The sequence below is a fragment of the Branchiostoma belcheri genome, unplaced genomic scaffold, assembly GCF_001625305.1.
Source record: "Branchiostoma belcheri isolate BF01 breed outbred unplaced genomic scaffold, Haploidv18h27 scaffold168, whole genome shotgun sequence".
Taxonomy (NCBI): Eukaryota; Metazoa; Chordata; class Leptocardii; order Amphioxiformes; family Branchiostomatidae; genus Branchiostoma; species Branchiostoma belcheri.
The window spans coordinates 469948-479557 of NW_017803135.1; the positions used below are offsets into that span (position 1 = coordinate 469948).

The 9610-nt window shown below is 40.8% G+C and overlaps 2 protein-coding genes across 2 annotated transcripts; both read left to right on the forward strand.

The window, feature by feature from the left end:
• The first annotated feature begins 10 nt into the window (after positions 1-10).
• LOC109466469 (pre-mRNA 3'-end-processing factor FIP1-like) lies at positions 11-3830 on the forward strand. The gene is made up of 11 exons (XM_019764190.1): positions 11-76; positions 545-590; positions 757-783; positions 973-1084; positions 1528-1634; positions 2123-2132; positions 2241-2256; positions 2483-2605; positions 2963-3075; positions 3422-3489; positions 3797-3830. The coding sequence occupies exons 1-11, from the start codon at positions 37-39 to the stop codon at positions 3828-3830; spliced, it is 696 nt and encodes a 231-aa protein (XP_019619749.1). The 5' UTR covers positions 11-36.
• A 674-nt stretch (positions 3831-4504) lies between these two features.
• Positions 4505-9396, forward strand: LOC109466470 (pre-mRNA 3'-end-processing factor FIP1-like). The gene is made up of 6 exons (XM_019764191.1): positions 4505-4518; positions 5074-5177; positions 6339-6498; positions 7193-7315; positions 7736-7897; positions 8466-9396. The coding sequence occupies exons 1-6, from the start codon at positions 4505-4507 to the stop codon at positions 8647-8649; spliced, it is 747 nt and encodes a 248-aa protein (XP_019619750.1). The 3' UTR covers positions 8650-9396.
• The last annotated feature ends 214 nt before the right edge of the window (positions 9397-9610 follow it).

Sequence of the window (9610 nt, forward strand, 5' to 3'; positions counted from 1 at the left end):
TGCCGAGGCGAACCCGACCGTCTGCAGCGTGCCAAAATGGCGGACGTAGAAGAAGAAGAACAGTGGCTATACGGAGGTTTGTAACGGCGTTTTCTAAGCGATTGATGTCTTAAATTCTGTTTTGAAGAAGTACCGAATAATCCTTAGAAATTGAAGTTTCGTAGAGATCAACTTTGTGGTCATAGAGGTCTGAACTGTGTCGCTTTTTGAGGTAGAAATTTCGTAGATTTTTGCACGTGAGAACCGGCTTTGCTTTTTGTTTTGTCAAGAAACCAGAAGAAATTGGTACATGTACGTACTCCACTAAAATCACGTCGAGCTTTTGTCGCTTTGTAGATTTCTCAGTAATGTGTATTGAAAATCTTTTGTTGATGGAAACGTACATGACTAAGTATTAAACTATACGTAGATGTAGTGAAGCTATCTTCAGAATCATAACTCAACGCCCCCCTCCCCCTACAATTTGTAGAAAGAAAAGAAACATGATATATTTTGCTAGCTTTGTCTGGATAGTGGTATAAACCATAATAATTTTTCTGTTCAGATGAGGAGGCAGAAGAGACTAAGGCAGAGGAACCTCCACCTTTGGAGTAAGTATCTAATAATTATACTGCACAATGTAATGATTTACCGTATCAAGAGAACGATAAGTTAACTACTACAGAATCTAGATATCCCTCTTGACATAATCAGTTTCTCTTAAAAACAGTGAAAGAGCACATTTTAATTATGTTGATTCTTCCACCCCTCAAACAGGTCTGCACCAGAAGAAAAGGAAGCAGTGTAAGTACAAATTCATAATATGTCAAACTCAATAATATGACAGTCATTAAAACTAACATAAGAAATTATTTATTGATTCAAATAAGGCACTATCATCCTGTGAAGTACTAGTATATTTAGTTTGATTCAAAATGAATAATTCTACAGTGCAAAAACTCACTGTACTGTTAACACTATTATACAACACAGGAATGGAGAGGAGCCTGCGCCTGCCGTTACCAGTAACCTGTCTGCTGATGCTCCTGAGTTTGTCACCAAGAAGGCAGCTGAAGGTGGGGAGGACAAGGAGGCTGGGGAGTTGGTATGTTTGTTTATTTGTTTTGCAAGACGTAAATCACCTTTAGGTGTGACACACCAGTTCTGATCAGTTACAAGCTGTGTAAGACCAAAAATTAAGGTTTGATTCACTCAAACCAGGAAAGACCCCTTACTCCACTAAGCGTGGCTGGGTCTTTAATGTGATTTAGAGGACAACACTAACTAAAGCTGGGTACATGTACTCATTTTCACCTGGCCATGTGGGGAAATAGGTGCTAAGGGACAACACTGGGGCCTGCCAGGGATTTGAACCCATAACCTTCAGATTTCGAGTCAACAAGACTTACCATCTTAAGCTTGTTATGCCTTTGTTTGTTTTTTTCCGGAGAGTATTGAGGAATAGTTGAATGTAGGAATGAGTTCCAGTCCCAAACTGTTCTTGGGAAATATGAGTTTTTTTTTCAATCATGATATTTTCTTTACCAGAGTGGAGAAGAGAACCAGGAGGAGGATGGTGATGATGATGACAGTGACAGTGACGATGACGTTCAGGTCACCATCGGGGACATCAAGAGTGCCCCGCCCTCATATCCGTGAGTTGTCTATTCTTCTCTTTAGTCTCCACCAGACTAACAACATGGGTTGAATAAAAAAGCAAAATTTAGCCAATAGGGAGACTAATCAACTAGGCCTAGGAAAAAAATGTTTTGTTTCCTCTTTCAGTCCTGAAAAAATTAGGGTCCGTAGTTAGGGATTATCTTTATTTTCTTCAGTGATATCTATATAGGGGTCCAACTTATTAATACAATACAGTTTTGCAAAGTATAACTTGCATGAGGACACTTTTATTTTCAATGTCAATGTTAGGAAACCAATTGTACATTTTATCACTCAGATGTCAGATCATGGAGCGAAAAGGTTGATCAGCTCGAAAAATTTATGTCCCTTGCAGGGGTTCACACAAAAAAGCTAGGGTTGTCAGTTTTTTCTAGGGTCGGTTGGGAAACAAGAAACTTAACATTTTTTCCCTAGGCTTAATCATGGTTTAAAACATACTTGAACTTCTGAAATCCTTCTCCAGTGGCTATGGAGTATGAACCTGGACATCAAAAGACAGCTGCCTACAGCAGAGGTGGACCAGGTACATTCTAGCTATATGCATTTTTATGTGCTTTAAGATATATATTACATATACATAGAGACTTATCAAGCATAGTATGTCAAAATGGACTGAAAGTCATGGTGATGTTAGCCTGGGTGCCATCCGATTTGTAATGGCTCGAAAATTGATTTTTTTAAGTAGCCGTTACAAATCGGATGGCACCCAGGCTAGGTGATGTATCATACAATTGAAAAGTATTGCCTTGATTCTGTAATCGTTTTGCTTCAACATTATAGTTTTGAAGTCTTATATCTTGAAGTTGTGCTGTTTTTTTTCCAGCTCCCGGCAGTGCAGGGAAGACAGTGAAGGGCATTGACCTCGCTGCCCCGGGGGCCATCAACGGTGTGCCTGTCATCGACTTTGACCTGGACACACTCGAGGACAAACCGTGGAGGAAGCCTGGTGAGTTTTCCTTCTTTTTACATCCAGTACAGAAGTATTGTTTTGGGTGGCACAGGTATACAGGGGTTAGTATGTATCCTTGACTCCTTAAAAGTGATGAAAAACCCCAAAAAGGTTTCTGAAAGTATGACATCTCCAATTTGTAACTGGCACTTACAAGAAAACTGTTACTCAAGCAACTGGATTGAATGATGTTTGAAGTTAGCATCCACATCAGTGACTGAAAAGTACTGGAAGCTACTTGAAACGTCTGACAGTTTAAAATCTATACAGGTGCTTGAGTTTTCTTGTATATCTCTTTACCTGGATGTCTGACCTTCATTGACGTAATTATCAACAATTTTTTTATGTGAACAGGTGCTGATATCACTGACTACTTTAACTACGGTTTTAACGAGGACTCTTGGAAGATCTATTGTGACAAGCAGAAGAGATTACGTATGGACACCAACCTGCAGAAACCCATCTATGTGAGTACTTCATACCATGGAAATGTACTGCAGCTGGAAGTACATTGTATTGTTTTGGGTGGCTGAGCTGTGGGTTTGTGTGTCTATTTGTTGCTAATGCTACCGGTAATGGTGATCCAAGCTTTCCAAGTCGTCATCAAATGATGTCCACACTCAAACAATTGCTAATACAGTTTGTTAGTACAAACATCTCTATGTGAGTAATTCATACCATGAAAATTTACTGCAGTTGGAAAATGGAAGTATTGTTTTGGGTGGCTGAGCCATGGGTTTGTTTGTCTGGACAGAGTAGGTGGACAGCACATGCAAGGCAAACGTAACTAAACACTAATTTTGTTCTCTTTAGGTGCATCATGCTGGAAGTACCAACACCAGACAGGAGAAGGAAGAACCAAGTGAGTATGAGACTGAACTGTCAGAATTGAAAATTTTGATGAATGTCCAAAGCTTTTATTATTGTAGGCCTCGTATGGGCTTTTACTGACAACGAAATTTGTATATTTCTTGCCCTCACAGAACATCCAAAGATTTTTGTAGACTTTATGTCTTCTGCTCCAAAATAGTATCCAAAATACATGTACTTTTTGTTTGAGATCATGTTATTCACAAAGCTCCTGTTAGCAGGCCATGTTACAGCAGTACAAGTGCACAGATTCTTTTGATCTGCAAAGGATAAGTCACATTTCTATAAACGGAAATGTTATGACTTCTTCACATTCAGGCCACGCGCCGGTTGGAAACCCAAAGAAGAGTAGGGGTGACCCTGTGTGTTTGACTATAAATGTGAGCTGTAGCAGAACACTGCTTCACTAGCTACTAGAAAATGCATCATGCTTCACCTCAGTTGAGAATGACTGCTTTACCTTCCTTTTTTAACCTTAGGCCATGCGCCAGTTGGAAACCCAATCCAGAGACGAGGCAGCGGGAACTACCGCGCGGGGATCGACGTGATCCGGGGGGATCTCGCGGGTGGAGGGAAGGAGACGGGACAGACCGCCGGACGAAAACGTCATCCCGGTCATGGGCGCACCACCAGAGTAAGGACTTGCCTCCGACATTTTACATGTTTTTGGCAACGTTCTCCTGATTAAGAACTTAAATCTTTGATTTAAACATAAAATATAAAATATAAAGATGGAACTTGGTAACGGTAGTTGGTAGCTCTTGCACTGTGTTGAGATTGAGTAGAAGTTGGAACAGTTCATTTTTCACTGGGGTGCTTTAGAGTTCATTCTTGTGGGGGGTAAAAGTAAGGGGTAATATTGTGAGTAAAGGTAATTTTGGGATGGTCCATTTCTGCATTTTCGAATGGTGAGGTAAATGGAGTGACATATGGACACCAAAATACCTTCTATTACATGCTGGTTATGAAGATGGTTGTTGTCTTAATTTATGTGCTTTCGTTTGCTGCAGGGATGCTGGGAGAGGAATGTCCACACCCAGGTGAGTTGGACTCTTCCATGTCTATAACTAACAGTTTAGTAGCCCTCCATTTGACAAGATTGGTAGCATCCAAATTCTGTTGTGAGAATGTGTATCGAGTCAGCAGAATGTACTGTGCCTCCACAAAACCTGACTTTTCACATTTTTAAAAATGTTTAGTCAATGTTGCATGAGAATTTTGCCCGTTGCAAGCGATATCTTCTCTAACACAACATTTGAAAACCATAGACAGGATGTCATCCTTAAATAGACAAAAACAATACACTCTACGTTTTACCTATGTGCTAGAATGTAATATTACTAATGACCTTGGCTTAAAATACTGGCTCGATATGCTTTATAGAGCTACAGTACTAAGGGCACTTCCTTTTCAAGCATATGAGATTTCAACTAGAGATGTCTGATAGCTATTGTAAGCAGAAAAAACAATATCATAACAGTAGTATGCAATCTAACTTGTCTCTATCTATGTGTGTATTAACAATAACACAAGTCTACTTTCAACTTTTAAAGAAAGTGTTGTTTGTATGTCTAACTCCGTCCCCTGTCCCCCAGCGATCCATGCAGGAGGAGGTTTCCCAGGTATCCCCATCCTCCCCCCGGCATGTCTGGACCTCCCCCAGGCTTCCCTCCTCCAGACACCATGCCGCCGTTTGACTGTGAGTAAACAACAAAGTTTATATCATCTATAAATCTTGGTTTAATCAACGTACTGGAAGAAAACAGCTACAGACATTTCAAACACAAGTTGAAAAAACTCCCTTTAAATTCAAAATATGACAATCAATGACTTTTCTTTCTTTTCACTTATGAAGGTCATTGGATAGTGGTCGAAATGTCTGTAACTGTTTTATTCCAGTGTGTTAATTAAACCTAGATTTGTAAGTATTATCTTCCTGGATGAGTAGCCTCATGAGGAGCCAGATTGCATACTTCTTGGAAGTTTGAAATCTTGGATTCTTGATGATTGTTTACAATAATTAATCGAAGATATTATTTTACTGAAAGCTACCACCAAATAGTGAAATTTTACCTCTTTAGAATGTCAAGTGCATCTTGTGCTGAGAAGTTTTGTAGGATCCTATCATCTTTGCCCTGCTCAAATATGACTACATTTCCCTTGCAGTTTCAATACATTCACAAAACATGTCCTGGAAGTCTCAAATCTCTGATTTTGTGTGTTAGATTGTGATAAATTTGATACCAAGAGTGTTGTGCATTTATGATAAGCTACCATTTTGTAATTTTCTCAAAATTTGTCTTCCCTTCAGAGGTCAACCAAGGGGCTATGAAGACAGACCACCTTACTATAGTGGAGGTAAGGACAGAAAGGTTGACTTTAAAGAGATGGCTCTATTGAAGTCTCCATCTAGTCAAATCTGCCTAAGCAGACCACTCAGAGGACTGATAAAATCTGGTCTATGTGGACAGGTGGTCACTTTTATAGACAGGGTTGTTATTGCAACAGAATAAAGTCCTTATGTAGAGGTGGTCACTTGTACAGGTTTGATTGTAGTTAAAATGGGCATGGAATACACTTGAATATATTGTAATACATACAGTACAATGTAAATCATTGGTTTTATTTTGCAGAAGGAATAGGGAGGTTTTCACTGTGTTCTAAATACATGATTGAAACCATTCTGTAGTGAGTAGTAGTACTGTAGTCATACAAGGGATACATATATGTGGTACGCATCATGAATTTGCAGTGGAGCGGTCACTACAAAAATACATGTGTATAACCACCTCAAAAGTTTCATAATTCACAGTACAGATTTTCAGTTTAACCTGACTACCGTATTGCTCTACCTTCACAGACCACCCAGACTTCCCCCCCTACAACCTGGGTCCACCCCCCTCTGGCCCCCCTCCCAGCTCCTGGGACCCCGGCCGGAGACAGGAGAATGATGACTACGACTACTTCCCTCCTCTGGGCCCACACATGGGCAACAGGGGGTCAGACAGTGACTTCTCCAGGTAAGGCTGTTTCTAACATCTACTGATCATTAAGTGGCATGACAGTTCATCTGAGTTGGTACAAGTCATTATGAAATAAAGTAATAATCCTTCTCTCCAACACGACTTAATTGGGACTTACCCCAAATTCATTCGGTTCAAGGCCAAGGGGTAAGTCCCAATTCATTCCACTGTTGCATGGAAAGCTTAGCCCTTGTTTTATAAATCATTAGGTGGTTACAGTTGTCGACTTCAAATCCAAAGGTTTTGGGTTCGAATCCTTGTCTGTCCCCAGTGTTGTATACTTGGGAAATCTGAAGGTGAGGTCCTTGGTTCAAATAAAAAGTATGTAAATTATCTCTTGTGAAATATCCTCCTCCTTCCAACTTTAGTGCTTAAATGTTAACTTTAATGTTATATTACTGCTGTGAGTTTCTAATAGCCTGGGTTCCATCCTGGTTAGTTTACGTCCTCTCCCACAGTCGCTGCTTGGTGGTAGCGACATAAACTAACTAGGATGGAACCCAGCCTACCCAGGCTAAGTTTCTAACGCCATGGTACCATTCTTGTTTAACAGTGACAGTGAGCATGAGTACAGTATGTAGCAAGGTGGTCTTGTGGCAAGGATTGTTGATAAGTATTTGGAGCCCAGCTTGTTATTAAAAGTTATATTACTGTTGTAAGTTTCTCACTGTGGTACCATATTGTTTAACAGTGACAGTGAGCAGGAGTACCAGAGAAGACAGCACAGCAGGGAGAGAACCCGGGAAAGAGAACCCAGGGAGTACCGGGACAGAGATCGGGAGAGAGAGAGGGATAGAGAGAGGGACAGAGAAAGGTTTGTGGAATCTATATGTGTGTTCAATTTGTACAGCAAACCTGATCAAGAAACCACACAGGGGACTGATAAAATCTTGTCAATATGGACAGGTAGTTACTATAGACAGAATTCTTAATGCTTGTGTCTATGGAAAAAAATTATCTGGGAGACCATCAAAAATTTGTCACATTGGCCAGGTGGTCCTTACCATATATAGAGGTCATCACTTGTAGAGGTTTGACTGTATTTTCTTAGATACTTGTTGGTGGATCATTTCAACCAAAATTTTAAAAGAAGAAATAAATTGATAAGATAGAATCCCTACCTATGAACCATTTATTTTTCAGAACTGAAAACAGGAACACCATTTTTTTTTCCTATGCCATAGTATTATGCTGCTTGTGTGAAACTGACGCCATGTCACGATTATTCTCTTAGGGACAGGCGGCGGGAAGAGCGAGACAGAGGGCGGGAGAGAGAGCGAGACCGGAGCCGTGAGCGTGAACGAGAGCGGAGACACAGGGACAGGGAACGGGAGAGCAGCCGGAGAGAGGAGAAGGAGGCAGATGACAGCAAGGACAGACATCGCTCCTCCAGAAGGTACAGACGGTTTGTTATAGGCTTGCTCTGGGTGAACATTAGACATCGCTCCTCCAGAAGGTACAGATGGTTAACCGGGTTTGGCAGTTTGTTTTAGACTTACTCTGGGTGAATATTAGACATCGCTCTTCTAGAAGGTACAGATGGTTTGGCAGTGTGGTATAGACTTAGGCTCTGGGTGCAGTAGGCTCCAGCTGAAATTTTTTTTCGTCACAGATCTGACCTGGAAGGAGACAGTGCTTGCAATCATGGGTTCAAGCCTGTAAAAATGCAATTTCCCCACATTCTGAGGCAAATCATTGGCAGCTTGACAGGGAAGGTTGACAATACATGTAGTTATAGAGTTCAAGCTCTGTTCCAACACAAGGAGGGAACTCACCATAAATTTCCGGTCGACCTTTGTCAGATGTGTGATCCACTAGCTGACTCTCCTGAAGTTGGAAGCATGACGTTTCTTGTGTTGGAACAAAGCCTGAACTCTACAACTGTGGATTCTACAAACACAGATGAACTTTCATTCGAAGCAAAATAACAATTTGAAATCCCTGTTTTTTTCTTTTTTCTCCAGGAGGCACCGAGACGAGGAGGGAGAGAAGGACTCGTCGGAGCACCGCAGCTCCCGACACAAGCGCAGCAAACACTCCAAACGCTCCAAGGACAGAGACACCTCCAAAACTGAGGAGTCTACGGAGGGGGAGGCGCCACCTGCCGCAGAGGGGGGGGCAGGGGCGGAGGAACCCATGGAATCCTAGGAGATACCACTGTCAGGGCTTGAAATAGTTTTTCTGCATACCTTCACTGGCGCAGGCAACATTCAAAATTACCTGCACAACTCAGCATTCAAGTACCCAGTATGGATCATACTAACACTGTTCAGAAACCACTGCCATTATTTCTTTTATACTCCAAAGATGGTAACAGTCAATACAGCAAATAACATATCCACCATACATCATAAACACCAGTACAGCTCCAGTTTTACCTACACCATCCTGTACATGCAGGTGGTATTTCGAGCCCTCAACAGCTTATTCTGTGTAATATACGAATCGTTTGTCTCAATAAAAACTTTGAATTTCAACATGCTAAATTCAAATCAAGAAGTGTACTCGTAAAACTATATCCAACTAATGACTATTTCTGTCAAGTTACATACTAGTAGTACAATGTATATCAACACAAGTATTGAAAGAATGATTGTCTAATACTTAGAAAAAAATTGATGGAGAGAATGGTACTAGTATGTAATAGAAAGACAAAATAGAAAACATTGTGTCCCTAAGACTTTTTGTACCTGTATGAACATGTACATTGTACCATCATGGTGTTTGCAGTATCGGTAACATCAGAAAGAAGTTGAACTGGTTGGCTTACTGAGCAAGTTTTGGGAAGTTGTTGTACAGACCTCAGTAATAGTTTACAAGACTTAACAGGATAGAAAGTCAGTCTTGTGATGTGAGCTGATATAGACATCCCAATATTAAAAACCTGTATTTGTATCTACTTGTAGTATTCATTTAATACCCCACACATACATATAGGAGATCAAAAGGTCAGACACAGGAAATGGGTCTTTATCATGTATCAGGTATTTAATGGATAGCCAGGACGCCAGCTGGCATCCAGGCTATTGTTTTTTGCCTATTGTTTTCTGGAGTCTGTGCCTCTCGGTGTTGTATCTTCAGTGGTCTCACCATGTTCAACAATAGAGTG